The sequence below is a fragment of the Sapajus apella genome, unplaced genomic scaffold (genome assembly GCF_009761245.1).
Source record: "Sapajus apella isolate SASKATOON/1434 unplaced genomic scaffold, GSC_monkey_1.0 scaffold223, whole genome shotgun sequence".
Taxonomy (NCBI): Eukaryota; Metazoa; Chordata; class Mammalia; order Primates; family Cebidae; genus Sapajus; species Sapajus apella.
The window spans coordinates 496,751-517,934 of record NW_022437163.1 but is presented as its reverse complement, the minus strand read 5'-3'; the positions used below and the strand labels follow the sequence as shown (position 1 = coordinate 517,934).

Genomic DNA, 21,184 nt, shown 5'->3' with positions numbered 1-21,184 from the left:
GGGGCACTGGGAGAGCTGGCACTGGGAGAGCTGGCACTGGGAGAGCTCGGGCACTGAGAGAGTTGGTACACTGGGAGAGCTGGGGCCCTGGGAGAGCTGTCACTGGGAGAGCTGAGGCACTGGAAGGCCTGGAGCATGAGGAGCACTCACGCAGTGTTCTTGCTGGTGATGAGGGTCACCCCGTGACCCGTGACGTCCCAGAGGGGCTTCCTGTGCGTGGTGAAGCACTCTGTGTGTTACTTATCTTCGAATTAATGAAGGCAAGCATATTTTTTAGTAGACATCCATGAGGAGAAGCTTAATTTCATCTTTTTTTAGCTGAACCTAGGAAATTAAAATGGATTACCTAGCCATGGTTGGTTTTGAACATCAGTGTTTTCAGGGCAGATATAGGGGCTGCTGCTCAGAGTCTGGACCAGGCTGGTTGGTCAGACCTGTGCAGCGGACCCCAGTGGCAACAAATACTCGCAGATGAAATTATTCAAAGACCTACCGGTTGTTGAGGAGCGACGTGAAGGTGTTGAGGAGACTCAGGCTGGGTGGCCTTCATATCACGGCTGTGCACGGAGCTGCTTCAGCCCGTGTCGCGCTGTGATGGCAGAGGCTGTGTAGAGCGGATGCCAAGCACATCAAGACGGGGTGGGAACTCTATTCCACAAAGTGGCAGCAGCATCATCTCAGTTCCACAGCGGTGTTCAGCTTGACAGTGAGCAGAGCGGGGAGGGGGTGTCCACATCAGATGAAGAGGGAGTCCGGTGCCTGGTAAACACTTCCTGTGTTTTCAGGGTGAGGGAAACCGATGCGACTAGGTAATCGAGTCATGGGGTGGGACTGCATCACAGCTCGCGGTATCCGAAGCTAGGGAAGAGCCCAGAGCTGGGTCAACACAGCTGGCGGTGGGAAAGAGCTCGGAGCGTGCCTTCTGGACGGTTCCTGTCCAGCACTCACAGGCCCTGGGCGTTGAGGGCGGTATGCTTGAGGCTGTTGAGGAGACAGAGGGGAGTAGGAAGCCGCTTTGAAGAGCTGCGGTGTGGAAGACAAACAGAAAAATTCTATCTAATTTCAGAAGTGAAGTGGAGCGCCTGAGTGGAGAACTTCCGTTTACACTCATGTTGTTCAATCTCGCTTCCTCAGTCTGTGATGGGGTACACAGCTCAGAAAACTCAAACAGGCACTTCCTAAAAATGAGAACTATCTGAACCCCGGCCCTTGGCGTGGTGCAGCAGCAAGCTCTGTAGTTCCAGATCTGCTGGGGCAGGGCCTGGGAGCCATGTGCTGGCCATGACATAGATACCTGTGGTGTAGACTTGACCCATCAGTGTCTGGACGTGGCTTGGGTGTGGGGCAGGGCGCGTTTGTGCCGCGTGCTGTCTGTTCTCGGTCCACACGTGTCCTTATGTGCTGTTTGCATCCTCTGTTCCCCCTGCCTGGTGCCAGTTACTTCTCCGAGACCTTCCTGTCAGGGGGCAACAGCACGTGCACTGCGCCTGTCCTCACTGAGGGGTTGGGACCTGCCGTGGTTTATCCCCAGTGCTTCCTGCCCACCCTCTCCCCAGCTGCCTGTTTCAGCCCGTGAGAATTGACTGAACCACTTCTCCTCAGCAGCACCACAGGGGTAGTTTGAAATTGGCCGTGGGAAAAGTATTTACACCAGGGAAATTAGCAGAGGGGATGAATCAGGGCTTTTCAGAGAGCTGGTTGTTAGCCCTTTACCAGCACACCACCAACCTATGCTGTCTGTAAACCAACTTCTGCCAACCTAGAGTCCAGTTGAGCCGTCGTGTCAAAACACAACCTGTTGCTGACTCAGATGGGCAAGCCATCATTACTTAATTTTTATTCTCATGCACAAGTAACTTTAGAAGGGACTAAACGGTTAAAAAGACCAGGCACAGTGGCTCACGCCTGTAATCCCAGCATTTTGGGAGGCTGAGGCGGGTGGATCACTTGAGGTTGGGAGTTCGAAACCAGCTTGATCAACATGGTGAAACCCCGTCTCTACTGAAAATACAAAAATGAGCTGCGCATGGTGGCACATGCCTGTAGTCCCAGCTTCTTGGGCGACTGAGGCACACAAATCACTTGAACCTGGGAGGCAGAGTTTGCAGTGAGCTGAGATTGTGCCTCTACGCTCCAGCCTGGGAGAGGGTGAGACTCAGTCTCAGGGAAAAAAAAGAAAAGCAATAGCTTGTACACCCTTCAAAACACCATATATTATGATTGTAGCATCTGTGAGTGTATATACATCTAAATGAGCCTTTTATGGAAAAAAAAGTAGGTTGATAATTTATATTATTGTTAGTCCTAGGAACTTTGATGGTGTAATTACTGTGAGGTAAAGTTGAGAATCACCGAAGTAAATAGCGTAAACTCTTTTTCTACTAAAACTGCAAGATCCTGATGGAAAATGTATTTCGTTTAATACATTTCTTATGGTTTTGTTGTACTGAAAATTGTTGTATTTGAATTTTTTTTAACAGATCAGGATCCTCATGACCAACCAAAGAGAAGAAGAATTAGGAAGCATAAATCAAGAAAAAATTTTAAAAATCCCAATAATGTTCTTGTAAAACAAGCAGAATTAGAGAAACAGCAGCATCTTTTACAGGAGAAATCTCAGCGACAGTACACAGATGGCCCCACAATAAGCAAAAATAAAAAAAGGAAACTGAAAAAGAAACAGCAAATTAAAAGGAAGAAAGCAGCCGGCTTGGTAACAAAGGCTGCTGGTATCAATTTCATGTATCAGCCGGAGGAGAACAGCAGTGAAGGGGCAGATGTGGGAGAGGCTAGTGAGGAGGGAGGTGCAGACGCCAGTGAGGAAGACCTGATGCTGGCCAAGGAGGAAGACGTTAAAGACACCAGGGAGGAGGTGGGTGCGGACACTGGGGAGGAGGAAGACGGTGCAGAGGACAGCGAGGAAGCCCCCACACCGGCTGGGGAGGAAGAGGGTCTGGATGCTGGGGAGGAGGATGGTCCAGAGACCAGGGAGGAAGCCCCCACACTGGCTGGGGAGGAAGAGGGTGCAGACACCAGCGAGGAAGCCCCGACACCGGCTGGGGTGGAAGACGTTCAAGACACCGAGGAGGATGGTGTAGACGCCATTGAGGAAGATGATGAAATTACCAATGAAAAGGCAGATAGCATTCTAAATTTTTTGAAGTCGACACAAAAAATGTATTTCTATGATGGTATGTTTTTTACTGGTTTTCTCTTGCATAGTGACATCCACTTAAAAGTTTGTTAAAAGAAGCAAATATAATGCTTAAATGTCAAAACATAGGTTAAAAATATTCAATGTAAATAATTAGTTATAAGGCAAAGATGAGATTCATGTGCTTTCCACCAGTGATGTGGATGGCATATCACATGATGTGCCCTGGCATATCCAAAGAAGTGGCACAGCTGAGGCGGGCTGTGGCACCAAGGGTGGCTGGCCCCGTGTTCTCCGTGTCTCTAAGGTCAGGTTTGGGAGTGTGTTGGCATCCAGGCTATATTTCTAAACAAAAGTAAATCCAGATTGGAGGTTTTGATGAGCTGAGCTCACCTTCATAAGCTGACCGAGAGCTGAAGGAAACACAGCTTGCGCCTTTAGGACAGATTTAATTTTCTCTTCCACATAGAACTGAGGTACGATTTCTCAGCAGGCATTTTTGTGCAGTTGTTTGTATTGATATAAGATGTGGGTAATAACTGTAGGTGTACTGTCATGGATGGCCCTTGCTTGCATTTGCACTACACTTTGCTGACAGCTAACCCAGGGATGCGTGGCTGCCCCAGAACAGAGGTGCTCCCCGTGGACTCTTCCTGGCTTTTTTCTCTTTAATTTTTTTTTATACTTTTTAATTTTTGTGGGTATAGGTGTCTTTTCGATGATGTTACCAGCAGGTTCAGGTTAATGTGGTGGGTTTAGCAGATCCAGATTTAAGCACGGCATTTGATGGTGCTTTTGTGAGCAAGATTGAGAAATATTAGCTATATAATAGTTTGGGACGTAACTAACTGATTTAAACAATGATGCAGAAGTACCATTGTTAACAGAGTGATTTAAACACCAAGAGTACTCTAGCCTCTTCCTCTTTAGCGTGTTTCTCAGCAGATTATATTGACAAATTGAAAACAAGTATCCAAATGGCACATCAGGAACACATGGCTAAGACACTGCTTAGAGGTCAGAGCCAGGACGGGGGGCTCAGGATGCTCACAGGTCAGAGCTGGGGCTGGTGGGTGCAGAGGTCGGAGAATAGAACCCAACACTACATGGCTTCCCTTAGAGCCTTTGCCTAATTCTGAAGCTGTGGGTGGAAGATGAGAAGCCACACAGAAAGCCTCAGAATGACAGGGGCCTCTTGGCCATCTTGAGGTGCTGATCAGATGACAATGGGCCTGACCCTCGAGCCCATCAGAGTAGGGCAGCCCAGAGGCAGACGACGGTGCCCAAATATGTGGCCATCCTGGAGTCAGCTCAGTCCCCACGTGATCCAGGGAATCCACCCCTACTCTCTCTGCCTGGCAGAGCAAAGGGTGCATCTTCTAAAGTATTGTCATCCTAGATATCCGCTGTCTTTCCTACGCATTCAGTAACAATTTACCAGGCATGCCACAAGACAGGACCACAGTACCAAAAACCATTAGAAAGACAGGAGAGTCAGAGTGGGAGATACTGATGTTATCAGACAAGGAGCTTAAGATAAGGGGAAAAAAGACGAAAAACTGGAGCATTTCACAGGTAATTTGAATTTATTAAGATAATCAAATGGAAATTTTAGGCCTGAGAAACATCGTAACTAAAATTCAGGCCTCAAAATACAGGTAAAAAGCAAATGAGAGTTGGCATAAAAGAGAATTAGTGACTGGGAAGACAGGTCAAAGAAAGTCTCTAGAAGGCAGGGTGGAGAGAAGAGGATGGGAAAGAGCCCAGCAGACACGCAGGAAGCGGTCCAGCATCCCTGAAACAGGCCCAGGTGGAGAGGAGAGAGGACAGTTGGGAGTTTTACACAATTGTTAAGGGACACAGAGTCAAACACTGAAGACATCCTGCCAACTCCAAGCAGGGTTAATGCCAGAACCACCACAGGTGAACACATTGCGGTCAAACTGCCGAGCAGCAGCCAGAGAAACAGGACCAGCAGCCGGACAGAGGCTGCCCTTTCGATGGAGCAGTGGCAGTCGGGGGCTTGTTTTCCATTTTTCTTGGTATCTCCTAAACAGGCACAGTCTGATTCTTTTTAAGCTATGTGACATGGACGTGGAGAGCCTGATGTTGTTGTCTGGTTGGTCCTGCTGCTGTTCATGACATTGAGTCGAGTGTGGGACAGGGAAGGCATTTCACCAGACAGACATGTAGACAGGCCAGGCTTCCACAGTCGTTTGTGCAGTGCTGCTTTTCCTCATTGACTTTTCAGAGCTGTGTTCTGATTCTCTCTTCTGATAGCTTCTTATCTCCCAGACATCTCATTCTATGTGGAAGTGTAGGTTTGAGGCTTTACTTAAGAAAGTAAAGCTTATCTTTAGTTTATAGAAATAAAAACAAAACTCTATTTCCAAGCAAAACTGACTTTATGTAGGTGTCTCCAGAGATGCAGCTTCAGCCGTCCTTGCGGGTGCTGCCGAGGAGCTGCTGGGGTGTCTTGCGTCACACACCATGCCGCCCTCAGACGTGTCCGTCCTGCACCACATGAAAACGCTGCTGCTTCTGCAAGATACGGAGAGCCTGAAGCGTGCCCTGGCAGCGTTCCCAGAACATTGCCTGATGCCTCCTGGTAAGTACCGCACGATTTATCCAAGGTCCTGCCCAAGATACTCTCATTGAGTCTTGCCTCTAAAAGACTCACCCACCACCAAAACAGCAACGAGTTGGAAAATGTGACACCGCACATATGGCGCAGAAGAATAGAGTCCCACAGAGAAACAGGCTTCCCGCATCTCTGCTTGATATAAAAATACTTCACATAACATACGCAGAAATGCATGTGCAGTCTAATTTTCCAGACTTGGGAGCTACCAACTCTTAGAGCCACATTTTCCTAAGTTTAAATAGAAGTGAGTTCATTTCTCCCTCTTTTCCTTCTCTACTGGTGTGGCAGGTGGTGGATTTTGCTGTCCTCCAGCTGTCTTGTACCATACTACACTCCTGGGGTGGTGGTGGTGACTTATTTTCTGCAGCCTTCACTGGGCATCCTCTTCATGCAAACTGTTGTGTGCTGGAGCAGCCAAGCTTGTGTCTTCCCAGTGCCGTGTGCAGTGACACGAGCTGTGGTGAGGGTATTCAGGCCACAGAAACCTGCAAATGCCGAAACTCAGAAATCCAGGCTGTTTTCTGAGAGCCATTCGCCTGCACACCACTGAGTGCAGCAAAGCACACCTGGCAAAGGGTGGCGCCGGGACCCGCCCAAGAGACAGAGTGACGGAGACTCTTCCAGATGTCGTGGAGGGAGTTTCAAAGTCTGTCAGGCGCTGTTCCTGTCCTTAGAAACACACAGGGTTGCGGAGGGGTCACGACCAGCATATTAGAAAAGCAGTGAACGAACAGAGTTACGTAATCATGGTGTGATGATGCCGTGGCACAGCACAGGGAGCAGGGGGCTGCTGGGACCGTGACGCGGAAGCGGGGCCCAGGGGCGACAGTGGAGGAGGGAGGCCATGCTCCTTGAGGACACGCCTGTGTGTGAGGGAGGGGCGGGCCGCGGACATTCTCTCTCTGTTCCTAGTTGGTTGTCAGGCCTCTTACAGCAAGTACTTAACAAACATAGATTTCCACAGTAAGGTTTATCTCAAGCCGCAAAAAGCCAATTTTATTAAACTGATAGGAGGTCTTTATGAGACATGAAAGTAAGCCATTTTAAATTTTTGTTCTGTTTCTCACACTTCAGGCTTTTCTGGAATTCACCAGAAGAGTTTTGGCAGCTGTGGTGAATTTAGCAGAACCCTCAATATTAAAATAACTTGTTTCTTATATTAAAATCATCAGACAGGTTTGTGTACATCACATTTTGTTAAGCCACTGATAGAACTAAACTGTGCATGTAACCTGTTTTCTGTAAGAAAGGATTTTTTTGCTTAAAGTTTTCTATGTCAAGCTATTTTATGAAATAAAATTTTATAAACAATGAAGCTTCGTTTTCACACACTGCATTTGTTGAATGCAGACTTGGCCTGTAGGAGTCTTGAAGTTAAGGGTTTTTTCCATAAAACTAGCTTAGGAGATTAGTCACTGTGTCTCTCACCTCTACGGGATGAGCACATAGGCCTTCACATTTCAAAAGCAGCTTTGGCTGTTTCCTGGTGGTTGCGTCTCCTCTCCCTCCTCTCTGGTGTAGCAGTTACTTGTCCTCAGTCGTTGGGGCTGCATTCAGCTGGGATGCCAGTATTGGGGCAGAGCTCTCACGTACGTGAGGTTTTATTCCACATGCTCTTCATCGGTGGTAGCTCACATGTACATGAGGTTTTATTACACACACTCCTCATCAGTGGTAGCTCACATGTATATGACGTCTTACTACACACACTCCTCATTGGTGATAGCACACTTGGACTTGAGGTCTTATTCCACACGCTCCTCATCGGGGGTAGCTCTCATGCATATGTGACGTTTTATTACACACTTCATCGGGGGTAGCTTGCGTACGTGATGTTTTAATGCACACATTCTTCAGTGGTAGCTCATGCATATGTGACGTTTTATTAGACACGCTCCTCATCAGTGGTAGCCTCCACTCCTTGAGTGTTTCTTACACGCACACTGGGAAGTGGGGATTTCTGAATCCTCCTCTAACCCTCTGTGTGGGAATTATATTTTTATTATCCTGACTTTTGGGGCTTTCAGAGCTCAGGCAACTTGACCTGGGTGGGATGGAGCCAGCTTGGGGGAAGCGTGGATGGGGCTTCCGTGGCCTGTCCTTGGCTCTCTGTGGTTGGAAACTTTAGAGTAGTAGATTCTAGGTGCAGCGTTCAGGACCCTGACAAGTGATAAAACTTGGGGTGAGTCTTCACTGGCAGCCAGTGTCTACCTGTGAGGCCCCTAGGGTTGGTGGTGACGTCACGACGCTTTTGGCCTCATGGCTTGGGCGCCGCACAGCCCTGTGGTGTCTTACTGAGGGTTCCACTTTTGGCTTTTTTCTAGCTGTTCTCCCTTGACATAAACATCTATGTCCTTTGCATTTCAATTTGTACGTGGTTTTCTTTCAGGTCTGATTTTAAGCCTATAACATTGCACGCTGATGTTTTGAAGTTCAAGTGTAATAGGACCAGTGAACCCAGGGTTCATACCCAAGTGAAATGCGCATATTCAGAATCGGGCCGCTGTTTTGCCATGCCAGTGATATAATGCGTGGTTAACAGTGTAACCTGTCACGGTCAACATCAGTTCTATGCCGGAGCTGCATTTCATTAGATCATTTCAGAGTTCACTTTGGACCCAGAGGCTCATGTCTATGTAACTTATGATTTTTTGGTTCTTTGCTTTATTTTTTGTTTTCTTTCTGTTTTTTACTTTCCAGACCATGCCAGAGTAATCTCAGCTTTCTTCAGTTACTGGATCACACATATCCTTCCTGAGAAGAGCAGTGAGTGAAATGGAATATCTCTTTAAGAAGAGCTCATCTTTAACAAAAAAAAACCATAAAAGACAAATGTGAAATGGGCTGAGAGTGAGTTCTCTGGGAACTTGGAAGATGTTTCTGCCACATTATTTATTCATGTGTTTGTTCCTGATGGGTGAGACGCCATCTGAGGCTTCAGATGACAAATTGGGGTAAAATGGAAATTTTTCACTTATTTGCAGTTATATATGTCTTGAATTACTACATAAAACTTGATTCCGTTTTTCTAATTATTATAAAAGTTGAAAATGGACATTCTGTTAAGTTAGACTGTGTAGTTTGAAGCTCATATACTTTTATAAGTTTTGAATCACCTTGTATCTGAAACTGTCTGTTTTAAGAATGTTTTCTGGGTATTAAAAGGTTCTAGTTTAAGTAGTTTGATTATAGTTGAATTTCCTTTTTTCTCTACTCTGTGAATCATATCAAGAACCGATTTTTCCTGTTTTGACTTTCTTTTTTGTCATAAAAGCAGTGATCAGTTCTTAGTATTACTAAGTTTGAAAAGCCTGAATTAGTACAACATTTTAAGAGGGCAATGGCTCTATGAAAAAATTTTTATTATCGTAAAACATACGTAACATACGGCTTCATCTTAGTCATTTTTAGGTGCATGCTTCAAGGCATCATGTGCATTTGCTGTGCTGTGCAGGGCCCACCATGCTTGTCCTGTTTGTGGTGAGAACATGCCCCTGTGCCTTCCAGGACCCACAGGTGGCCTGTCCCGCCTTTGAGCACTGTGTCCCAGATGCTGTGTAGTGCCCGTCTCCCTCCCTGTCCCACTGTGAGTATTCGTGTCCCAGATGCTGTGTGGTGCCCATCTCCCACCCTGTCCCACTGTGAGAATCTGTGTCCCAGATGCTGTGTGGTGCCTGTCTCCCTCCCTGCCCCACTGTGAGTATCCGTGTCCCAGATGCTGTGTGGGTGCCCGTCTCCCTCCCTGTCCCACTGTGAGTGTCCGTGTCCCAGATGCTGTGTGGGTGCCCGTCTCCCTCCCTGTCCCACTGTGAGTATCCGTGTCCCAGATGCTGTGTGGTGCCCGTCTCCCTCCTTGTCCCACTGTGAGTATCCGTGTCCCAGATGCTGTGTGGGTGCCCGTCTCCCTCCCTGTCCCACTCTGAGTATCCGTGTCCCAGATGCTGTGTGGGTGCCCGTCTCCCTCCCTGTCCCACCTGCGAACACCATGTCCCAGATGCTATGTGGATGTTCATCTCCCTTCCTCTCAGGAGCGGTACTGCAAGGTCGCCTGGTGATGGCGACATTCTGTGGGGCAGCCAGGCAGGCTGCTGGGCTCCCCACGACCTCCATGCTGGTCACTCCTCACTTTCCTGATCAGGGCCATTCTGATGGGGGAGGTGTCTGCTCAGGGGTGCTGCCTACTTCCATCTGTCTTTGGAGAGTGCCTGCCGAAAGCTGATGCTCGGGTGGGCAGTGTGGAAGGAGGCGAAAGAAGCCCTGGCGTCCCTCCCAGCCCCCATCCTGCCAGTTCCCTCCAGGTCCCTAAGAATTGTCTCTTCCACAAGCGGGAACCTTCTGGAAGCAGGTGAAGCAGGGATATTTGGCTCTGGGAACTGTCCCCTTGGACCTGTTGGCTGTGCAGTGTCCCAGGCCTGACACAGGCTGCTGGAGCACAGGCGCATGGCAGCAGCTGTCACTCTTCACAGCGTCACCCGAGCACAGGATGCAGCATGCTCCAGACGGGGCTCCCAGGAGGTCACACTCGATGCAGGAGCCTCAGGGGACCTGTGGTCATCTATGGGGAGTCCTGCCCAGACCTCTCTTCCCTTAACTCAGGAGGCATCTGGAGGCATCGGAGTGGCTGGGAGCCCCTCGTCCCGCAGGAGGAATGCACGCTGCTGCGGCAGCGCCCACGCCAGACTCCTGCCTCCACCGAGAACCCCCATGGCCCCATGGAACCTGGGCTCCCAGAGGCACCAGCCTACAAACTTGCCATTTAAATACTTCTGAATTAGAAGCATGTGCTTTGCAAATATGAACAAAAATTAAATATTGGCAGAGTCTTAATTTTCGTATTCTTAACGTCCAATTTGTGTCTTTCAGTTATGGAGCATCTCCACCTTCTCCATGCTCTGAACGTGAGTACACAATAGGCTGGGCGGGACGGTGGGCGATGTGCAGACCTTTTCCTGGGTTCCACCAAATCCCTGTAGACTCGCTTTGTGCTTCGGTGATCCGCCATGGTTTTACTTTGTGAAACCTTCTGCATTCATTTTCTGGAGGCTGAGAATAGTGAGAATGGGGTACATTCGAGCAATGGGGTGTTCAGGTTTAATTTGTTTTGTGTATCATTCTGACCCCAAAAAGAAAAAGGCATCTTCTACAAAAGCAAATAAATCTTGTCTCTAATATGTCAGCATAGATAAGATAATCTGTTTATTCCACTGTGTTTGAAGTTGGATAATAATTAGATCAATTTATCTTCTACAATAGTGCAAAATACTCAGTTCATGTAATTTGTTTTCTGTAAACCATGTCAATTAAGACAGGCAGAGAAGGAAGCACTAGGGAGCATAAGGAATTGTCGTCAGGTTGCTAATATGAAGACAATTGTGCCTAGAAGGAAAAAAAACACAGAATTTCTGAGCCCATCCGTACTGCCTGCACCCTGGGGCCTCCGCCTGCATCTGCAGAGCCTGGGAAGGGAGGCCTCCGAGAAGACTGTCTCCAGTTTGCTTCCCAGGCAGAACTGTGCCATGTTTGGGAGATGCCAGGGCCCACAGGGCCCGTTCTGGGCTTCGCTTCTCTGTGCAGCTCTGGCCCCAAGTGCTCTCCAGGTCACCTGTCCTCATCCCGGGGCGCTTCAGAGAATCTCAGGACTGGGTTCCACCCGCTCCAGAGTAAGAAGCATGCACGCATCCACCTGCCTCACACGCTATTGGGTACGGCTTTGAAGGGGTCAGAAATTCCCCAAAACCTATTCAATAGGGTATTGTGGTGCAGTGAGTTCCCCACCAGGCTCCTTAGGGCATTTGTACTCTGCCTAAACCCTGAAGGCTGAGCAGCGAGCCAAGGCCACAGTGCCCGGCGGAGGAGCAGGCATCCCAAGAACCCTGAGCCAACCCGAGAGCCCCCCAGGAGAGCAGTACCATTGCTTACGGTGGCAACAAGGTGGGGAGCCCATGTGGAAGCAGCTTGGAGGCTGCGGATCTTAGCGCTGTCCCCAGGCCGCCCAGGAAGCCAGGGAGCCTGTGTGGAAACAGCGGGGGCAGTGCTGCCCCAGGCCACCCAGGCAGGGCGTTTCCCCGCCATTCTTTCATCTCTTGCTCCCTCCCAGTTGGGGCCAGGGCCAGGGATGGAGGAAACTGAATCCCAAAATTTCTCTCGTAACAAGGATTCATTAATTGTCTTCTTCTGCGTAACAGATGGCCATAGGCACAGTGGCTTGAAACGACTCCATTGGCCGCCTCACAGTGTCTGTGGGTTGGGACGCGGTGTGGCCAGGCTGGGCCCTCCTGTCCCTGTGTGACAGTGGGTGTGCTGCCGCAGTCCCGGCCCTGGGAGCCAAAGATGGGCCCAGCCAGAGGCCACTTGCACTTGGAGAAGGGCAGCAGCAGCCAGAGCTATGAATGGCTCTAGAAGGGGCTGTGCCAGCCGCTGTCTCAAACGTGGTCCATGAGGATGGGCTGGGACCCCTCTTGGATGCCCCTTGGGGGCTGCTGGGCCCAGCCTTGTATTTGGACATTAAAGGCAAAGGAAATGCCAGCCAGTCAAGCCACCTCTACCATTCTTCCTCTTCGGGAATGGCTGGGGTTGAAGGCAGTGCTCGCGTTCACATCCCTTTCTCCATGTCTGATTTGTCACAGATCCAACAGCGTCTTCGTTCTTCCTCTGAAAATCCCTCTCATTATTGCAAGGAATTCCTGCACATTACTCAGTCCTTCAATTTAACTTGGCATGGCATTTAGATAATTCTAACCTCCACCCTCACTCCTGATGAAAAGGAGTGCTTCTGGCTCTCAGCTGATAGACACACAGACCAACTCCATAATCAAGCCCCTATTCAAAATCCAGTGGCCAGTGATGCAGTTCCCTGTACAGACCCAGACTGCATTCACCAACAGGGAGACGGTGGCACGGGAGCATCGTCATCTTAGACGAGCATCACCATTTCAAGTTCTCCTTGATTAGAAACTGCCTAAATCCAGCCCCGAAACATCAGCCCAATGGCTGTGAACATGACCATAAATCACAAATGACACCTCTGACCAGAGACACACGAACCCCAATATAGCCTTCCCCCTGACCAGAGACATTCCAATCTTGCAATAAAACTCTCCTCCACGAATAAACTTTCCTAGCCTGCAATAAGCTCCCCTCCCAGAACTCTTAAACACCTTTAGTCTGTAAGAGAAAAGGCTCCCGACCAAAAAATATCAGCCAGAAGCCCCTCTTAGGTTTATTCTCAAAAATAAACCTGTCTTTGACCATTGAGTTCTTTTCGTGTTTCTTTCTTCTTTCTTCAACTCGTACAGTGTCTATCACGATTATTGTCATGGTTTCATATTCCACATTGCAACCAACCTTTAAGAAACTAATTTATTGAGTTTTGCTATTGCATAAAAAAATTCATATTTATTTGAGAACGCTATTAACATACTCCCCTTTCCCATTCTGTTAAACATTTGCTAAATAATGGGAAAGTTGTTTGCTGTTAAAAAGTATTTTTTCTCTGAAATGTGTTATTTATGTTAACCTATAAGCTTATTTATCTTAAATGAATTAATACATAATGTTTAAGTTTCTGCTTTTGATTCCAGGGTGGAGCGTGCTGGGGGTCTCCCCAGGGCTCTTCAGAACGAGGGATCCTGAAGCCAGAAGTCCAGGAACCGTGCTGTGCACCGTTTGGCACAACACTAGCCAGCGCCCCTTGCAGAAATCCTCATCCAGGCCTGCAGCAGGAAAGACATGGCGTGAGTGGAGATGTCCATTATTCCCAGAGGCAAGTAAGCCCCAAACTTCGACACTTGTCAGTGATAGGGAAGGCAGCATAAAGCCTCCCAGGTGTGAGCCCTGGCTGATTTCAGCCTCAATGCGAACAAGGACATTAACAGAGGATGACTCATTACAAAGGGCAGCGTAATGCACGGTGCATCGTCCAGAGCACCAGGGCGAGGGTGGGGAAGGTTGGGAGGAGAAAGCTCTACTTCTCACAAAAAAAGTAGGGCAAGCATAGAGATGACAATTAGAAAAAAATGCGTTGTTGTTCCCAAGGGAATAACCGAACCCGACAAGAATGATCTGGATGCTAAAATCACTGGGTCACATATTTTGGGGAAGGAGAAAATCCCGAAGCTCCCCTTACCCCGCAGGTGACTTGCAGATTTCAAAGGGGAAGAGCAGCTTTGCAGGGGGGATTCAGCTGTTGGCACTGAGCACCCGGATGGGAGGCTCTTAGGAGAAAACAGAAAAAGAAGGAACCAGTGCTTTTGGGTGAGGGGCACACCCCTCTGAGGACCATGCCAGTAGCAAGGCCATGTGAAGGGGACATAAGAATGGCTGTGGTGGTCAAGGTCAGTTCAGGCCTGACAGGCAGCTTGGCAGCCTGATTTGGGGGAGTTCTCAGGCCGGGCCATGAGCCTGCAGGCAGAGACAGGCCCTGCAGTGTCACCTGTGGAGGCCAATGAGGGGGCCAGGGGGAGCATCCTGCTGGGACTGGGTGTGGCTGTGAGGGCAGCACCATGGGCGGTCTCTGCACCTGCGTTCGTTCGTGGAGGATAAAGGAAAACAGGACAGGATGTGTCATGTAAAACATGGTCTTGAGTTAAAATGAGGCACATACAATAGAAATTCTGCAGGAATGTATTTACATAATACACTGCCTGCCGTATGTGACTGTGCATGAGACAGGAGTGGAATGGGAGTGGGGCACAGAGGAAAGAAGGAAGGAAGGAATGCAGAGGACGGAATGAATGCAGATAAGGAGCGAGCAAGCCAGAGAAAAGGCCACAGGCACACCCAGAAAGATCCCTGTGATGAAGGTTGCTGCGGGATCCACTCAGCCCCTGGGTCCCAGCAACCGACTGTAGTAAAGAGGAAGAGGGGAGCTCCTGCGAGGCAGGTGCCAGCGCACCGTCGTCCAGAGCACGAGGCCGCACTTAGTAGGACCATACATCTGTGAGAGAGAAAGGCGTGCCAGCGCCCCGTCGTCCAGAGCACGAGACCGCATTTAGTAGGGACATACGTCTGTGTGAGAGAAAGGGGTGCCAGCGCCCCATGGTCCAGAGCACGGGGCTGCACTTAGTAGGGACATACGTCTGTGTGAGAGAAAGGGGTGCCAGCGCCCCGTCGTCCAGAGCACGGGGCCGCACTTAGTAGGGACGTACGTCTGTGTGAGAGAAAGGAGTGCCAGCGCCCCATCGTCCAGAGCACGGGTCTGCACTTAGTAGGGACGTACGTCTGTGTGAGAGAAAGGCTGAGAAGATGAGTGAAAGTCCTGGTCACACGCCCTGGATATGCTGACAGACAGAATTCTCGGCAGCCTCATGACTATTTGCGTGTTGGATTTGCTTGCAACCTGCCTGTGGCATGAGGGTGTCTGCGCCGAAGAGTGAAAGAGAATTTTAGAGTAAGTCAGACAGCGACTGTCTCCTGTCTAGAGACAGCAAAGCCCTTGCTGTGATGAAGGGTTAGGCGAAGCTGAAGAACCAAACCCAACCCAACGCCGCTGCTCTTGCAAGTGCCCTGGGAGTGGGCTTGCTCCGAGGTCGTGCTTCTGGGCTTGGCGGAGACCACTTGAGGTCAGTTTTCCTTTTTGTTCTCTGTGGCTTTCTGTGGTGAGTTGGGCTGCAGGGAATTTGTTACTAAAGATAATTAAGGTGCCCAAGTGAGCACAAGGGAGAACTTCCCAGGGGGCTGGCATCCTGAGATGATTTGGTCACAGCAAACAAAGCCATTGTGACCCACTGGCTCCTACCTGGCAGGTGTTTCCACTCTAGGTCCCCACTGAGGTGACAGCAGCCACGGGGGATCCTCTTCTGGGGCTAACCCGTGGTGTAGCCACCTGCACTGACACCACAGACACTACTGCCTGCCCCTCGCAGCCACGGGGACACTGTGGCGTCGGCCTAGTCCCTGTGGGGACGCCTCTGTGGCAGCCTTGGTGGGGGCACCTCCTAAGCCATCTCTGCTAGCTGCCGGTGGGTGGTTCCTTTCCATCTTTCCGCTCAGTGTGTGTCTTTACCTCGTTGCCAATACGGCATCCATAATTTTTAAATTTATTTAACACTGTAGTCAACATTTTTTAATGTATAACGCACATATAGAAAAGTATATAAGCCATAACGTCATAGCTCCTTGAATTCTCACAAAATGCCGAGACCCCTGTAACCCTCACTCAGATCGGGAACAGCCTTCCCCAGCGCTGCAGCCCCTCTCGTCCCCTCCCAGCTCCATCCATCAGGTCACTCCAGGTTTTCTCTTCCCAAGCTTCCGAAGGAACTTCCTGACCTCCATCCTAAAGGCAGCACAATCTGCTAATAAGTTAGCGGGCCTCAATTAACTTAATTATTTTATTTGTGAACTGTTGCATTGCCTAAGGGTAGACAGGGTCTTAAAGCTGTTGGCATATTTTGCATTATTTTCTTATTTAAATGCAAAGAACTGGGGCTTTTGAGGCAAAGTCTAGTACACTTAAAAAGTGTTTTTATTGTGATAAAATACACATACCGTAAAATTTACATTTTATAATGTAGAGTTCCCAAACCTAAGCCCTGTCCCCATTAGACAGGAACTCCGCATCCCCTTCCCCGTGCCTGGCAGCCACCGTTCTGCCTCTGTCTCTGTGGCGCCAACTCCGCGGGGGGCCTCCCCTCAGTGCACCCCTGCAAGACTCATCCTTCTGTGACTGGCTTATTTCACTCAGCGTAACATCCTCAGGGTTCACCGTGTTACAGCCTGGGTCCAGATTCCCTTCCTTTTTAATGGCTGAATCATATTCCATTTGTTAAAAGAAACACTTCAACTGAATTAAATTTAAAGGAATTTAATTGAGCAATGAATGATTCATGAATCAGGCAGCGCCAGAATCACAGCAGATTCAGAGACTCCAGGGATGCCTTGTGGTCAGAACAAACATATAGACAAAAAAAGGGCAGCGATACATAAAAATCAGCAGTGAGTACGGAGCAGCCGGACTGCCTGGGGTGGGAGTCTGCCTGATTGAACACAGTTGGAACACTCGGTAGTCTGTGCGGGGCTGGGACTGGTGGAGACTCAGCTGCTGCTACAGACACAGACTCCTGAGTTAGGTTTTCAGTCCTGTCTGCCTGTTAAGGTGGCCACAGCTCGTCTGTAAGGACTCAAGCGTCCTTCTCTGGCCATGTGTAGCTTGCGTTAGCACGCACTGCATCTGTAGATGGACGTTGTGCTGTTTCCCCTTTCGGCTGTTGAGTCATGTTGCTGTGAACATGGGTTCCAGCTTTCAGTCTGGGGTATGTGCCCAGGCGCGGAGGTGCCGGATCCCTCAGTGATTACACTGCTCTGAGGAGCTTACACACCGTCTCACAGCGGCTGCACCATTTCTCGTTCCCAGCCACAGGGCACAGGACTCCTCATTTCTCCTCATCCTTACCAGCACTTACTTCTGGCGTTTAAAGGTATATGATAATCATCCTGATGGCTATGAAGTGGCACCTCGTGGCTTTGATTTACATTTCCTCGCTGATGAGAGGGGTCGACCGTCTTTCATGTGCTTCTTGGCCTTTTGTGTATCTTCTTAGGAGAAATGTCTGTTCCAGTCCCATGCCTGCTTTTGGGTTTTTTGTTTACCACAGTTTTTATAATCCAGTTCTGCATCATATGAGCTGTGTGTCCCTGGTCTCTCCAAGTAGCTTAAATTCTCTGAGCCTGAGGCATCTCCTAGGAAAGAAGACACCCCCTAAGCTCAATACAGTTATTCACGCCTAAGACAACTAACACCAGTTCCCTAGCTTGTGAGTGACCTTAGGAATCATCACCAGAACATGACATTTTGGAAAGTGAATGAGGTGGCGTTAATCATATGCCGGGGCAGCAGGCGTGAGCCAGGACCGTCCCAGGCAAGCTCGTGGTCACTTTATGTGATATCGACTGTACTCCGTTCCTATTCAGGTATCCCCACCGTCCCCAACACGTCTTTCCAACCACCAGCCAGCAACAGTCGGGCTCTGCATTTGGTTGCTGGCCTGTGTAGTCACGTTTATCTCCGTCCACTGCTTCCCGCAAGGCAGTGACTCTGCCGGGGCCAGGCCATGGTCTTGTTCTTGGGGAACAGCCTCTCCCTCCATCACATAACCTTTCCTTCACCACTGCGTTTCCTGCCACCAGAAGTGAGGTCTGCAGGCACCGGGTTCCAAGGGCATGTAGGTGCGGGATGGGCACATGGAAGGCGTGGAGGGGATGGCAGGAGCGCCAGGGCTGTTGCTTGTCTGCAGAGGTGACTGCATAGCCCTCGATGGTAAACCCAGGCCAAGAGGCCCAGGCACCTGTGAACGCTCTGCCTCCAGGTGCCCCGATGCCTCAGCAACAGCCAACAGTCTTTTACTAAATCAGTGCTTTCATTTGGGTTGCAAAATAGTCGATCTTCTAATTTTACCATTCCTTCCACATTTACTACCAAGCATTCTGTGAAAAAGGCCTTTTTCTCATCAAGTGATGAAACACAGTTTCTGGTCATCAGAGAAATGCAAATCAACATTGAGATACCATCTCACGCCAGTTAGAATGGCGATCATTAAAAAATCTGGAGACAACAGATGCTGGAGAGGATGTGGAGAAATAGGAACACTTTTGCACTGTTGGTGGGAGTGTAAATTAGTTCAACCATTGTGGAAGACAGTGTGGCGATTCCTCAAGGACCTAGAAATAGAAATTCCATTTGACCCAGCAATCCCATTACTGGGTATATATCCAAAGGATTACAAATCATTCTACTATAAGGACACGTGCACACGAATGTTCACTGCAGCACTGTTTGCAATAGCAAAGACCTGGAACCAACCCAAATGCCCATCGACGATAGACTGGATAGGGAAAATGTGGCACATATACACCATGGAATATTATGCAGCCATCGAAAACGATGAGTTTGGGTCCTTTGTAGGGACATGGATGAACCTGGAAACCATCATTCTCAGCAAACTGACAGAAGAGCAGAAGATCAAACACCACATGTTCTCACTTATAGGCGGGTGTTGAACAATGAGAACACATGGACACAGGGAGGGGAGCATCACACACTGTGGTCAGTTGGGGGGAAATAGGGGAGGGACGGTGGGGGGTGGGGAGCTGGGGAGAGATAGCAAGGGGGGAAATGCCAGATGTAGGTGATGGGGAGGAAGGCAGCAAATCACACTGCCACGTGTGTACCTATGCAACAATTTTGCATGTTCTTCACATGTACCCCAAAACCTAAAATGCAATAAAATAAATAAATGGGGAAAAAAAAAAAGAGAGGGGAAAACTGCTGCAGTCAGTCTGTTTCCTCACCCAGTTCCAAGCAAAGGGTTGACAATGATGTCGTAGTGGCTGCCAAAGGGAAATGAAATGTCTTCCCCCCACTCCGCCTCGGCTGCTCCCTCCCCACTCACTCCATCTCAGCTGCTCCCTCCCCTCACTATTCTCCGACCCTGCCCCTCTCCTATCCCTGCCCACCGACTCTCTCTGACCCTCCTGTCGGCCCTGCCCCTGGCTCTCTCTCTGACTCTTCTGTTGCCCAGCCCCTGCCCCCACCCCAGACCTCTGTCTCTCTCCCTAACCCGCTTCCCACTGCATGAACTCGCAGGGTTTTCTCTGGCCAGTGGGCGCCCCTCCGGACGGGCTCCCACATCCTCTTCACCTGACGCATTCCCAAGGGCACTTGCTGCTTTTGAAGGCCCCGAAGCCCCAGGCTCACCTCAAACTTTCTGTGCCCCAGAACTAGGACCAGCTGCTTCTCCAGCGAGCCCTGGGATGATATTTTCAAAGATAGATTTCAAAATCAGAATTCGTATTTTCAGGATCCCTTTCCCTCTTTTCCCACTCACCCACCCCAGTGTCCCACAGTGTCAGGCAGGTTTGGGAGCTGAGGACCCTGTCCACCCAGTGCCACTTTTCTTCCCGACCCTGGACTAACAACTTGAGCTGAACCAGACATGAACAGAAGCCCAAAATAACCGGCATTGACTTGCTCCTAATTGAACTGAGTTGAAATCCAGTATCAATGTTGCCCTGAATCCAGCTGTGGAAAGGGCGTGTGACAAGTCAGGGGCTGTGGGTCCCCAGCAGCGCGTCTTCCTGAAGCCGTCGAACCCGTGCAGGGCCAGCACTGTACCGCGGCTGGACGGCGTGTTCTGCCTGGCTTCGGTTATTTATATCCCCCAGCGTTTGTTAACTGTTTATACACGGTTTGACCACAGGACCCAGATCTGCTTCTCAGTCACACTCAGGGAGCTCCAGTCTCTGTGGGGATAACACACTCCGGGCCTTTCACTCGGACCTTTCGCCATGAATCGGTGAAGCCTCCCGAGGTGGCTGCAGCCCCGTGCTCTCGCTCTGTCAGGTCCCTCGGCTCTGCAGGCCTCGGAGCCCACAGCAAGCCCAAGCCCATATCATCCTCACCATGGATGTGGCGCTGTCCTGCCGAGGACAGTAGGAGATGAATAGTGAGCTACAGCGACAAGGCTTCGTGGGCTTCACAGCTGATCTGCCCTTTAAGAGGCATCCTTGACTCAGAAGTCAGCCCCCAGGGCAGGGAGAAAGGAAGCATGTTCTGGTGTGTTCTCTCCTGAGACTGTGTCAACTTACAACAGGAAGGTCCAGAGAGGAAAGGGCCACGGAGTCAGACCCTGGGGACAAGGTGCTGACGTGGCCTGGCTGAGGCCGGCGTCTTCAACGACAGCACTGAATGGAAGCCGCCCCCTCGCAGAGTGCAGAGAGAGATGCGGCTCCACGCCGGACATGCACACGCACTCTACATGCATTCAGCTCTGCATGCTGCCAGCATGGAGCCAGCACCGAGGCCACACCCTGTGGGGCCTGTTCTTCTGAACGTGCAGCAAAGCCAAGTGCAGGACATGCAGGTCACTCACCCAGAGCAGGGAGGTCGCCTCGTCTGTCCCAGGTCACTCAGCACAGGGTGGCCGCCCTCATCTGCTTGGGTCACTCACTCAGCACAGGGTGGCCGCCCTCATCTGCCTGGGTCACTCACTCAGCACAGGGTGGCTGTCCTCGTCTGTCCCGGGTCACTCAGCACAGGGTGGCCGCCCTCGTCTGTCCCAGGTCACTCAGCACAGGGTGGCCGCCCTCGTCTGTCCCGGGTCACTCAGCACAGGGAGGCCGCCCTCGTCTGTCTGGGTCACTCACTCAGCACAGGGTGGCCGCCCTCGTCTGTCCCGGCTCACTCAGCACAGGGTGGCCGCCCTCGTCTGTCCCAGGTCACTCAGCACAGGGTGGCCGCCCTCATCTGTCTGGGTCACTCACTCAGCACAGGGTGGCTGCCCTTGTCTGTCCCGGGTCACTCACTCAGCACAGGGTGGCTGCCCTCGTCTGTCTGGGTCACTGACTCAGCACAGGGTGGCTGCCCTCGTCTGTCCCAGGTCACTCAGCAC

General features: G+C 50.2%; 1 protein-coding gene and 1 pseudogene across 6 annotated transcripts in view; both read left to right on the top strand.

The window, feature by feature from the left end:
* The window catches only part of ERICH1 (glutamate rich 1), a 53,551-nt gene extending 44,573 nt beyond the window's left edge, over positions 1-8,978 (top strand). For 3 of the 6 annotated variants that reach the window (XM_032271077.1, XM_032271075.1, XM_032271074.1), the window contains 3 exons: positions 2,481-3,191; positions 5,568-5,762; positions 8,499-8,978. In XM_032271077.1, the coding sequence (XP_032126968.1) occupies positions 2,481-3,191; positions 5,568-5,762; positions 8,499-8,572 (980 nt within the window). In that variant the 3' untranslated portion in view covers positions 8,573-8,978. The remainder of the gene's footprint in view (positions 1-2,480; positions 3,192-5,567; positions 5,763-8,498) is intronic. The other 3 variants (XR_004265971.1, XR_004265970.1, XM_032271076.1) reach the window with 2 other exon arrangements.
* A 1,260-nt stretch (positions 8,979-10,238) lies between these two features.
* Positions 10,239-18,374, top strand: LOC116544597 (annotated as a pseudogene).
* Positions 18,375-21,184: the final 2,810 nt, after the last annotated feature.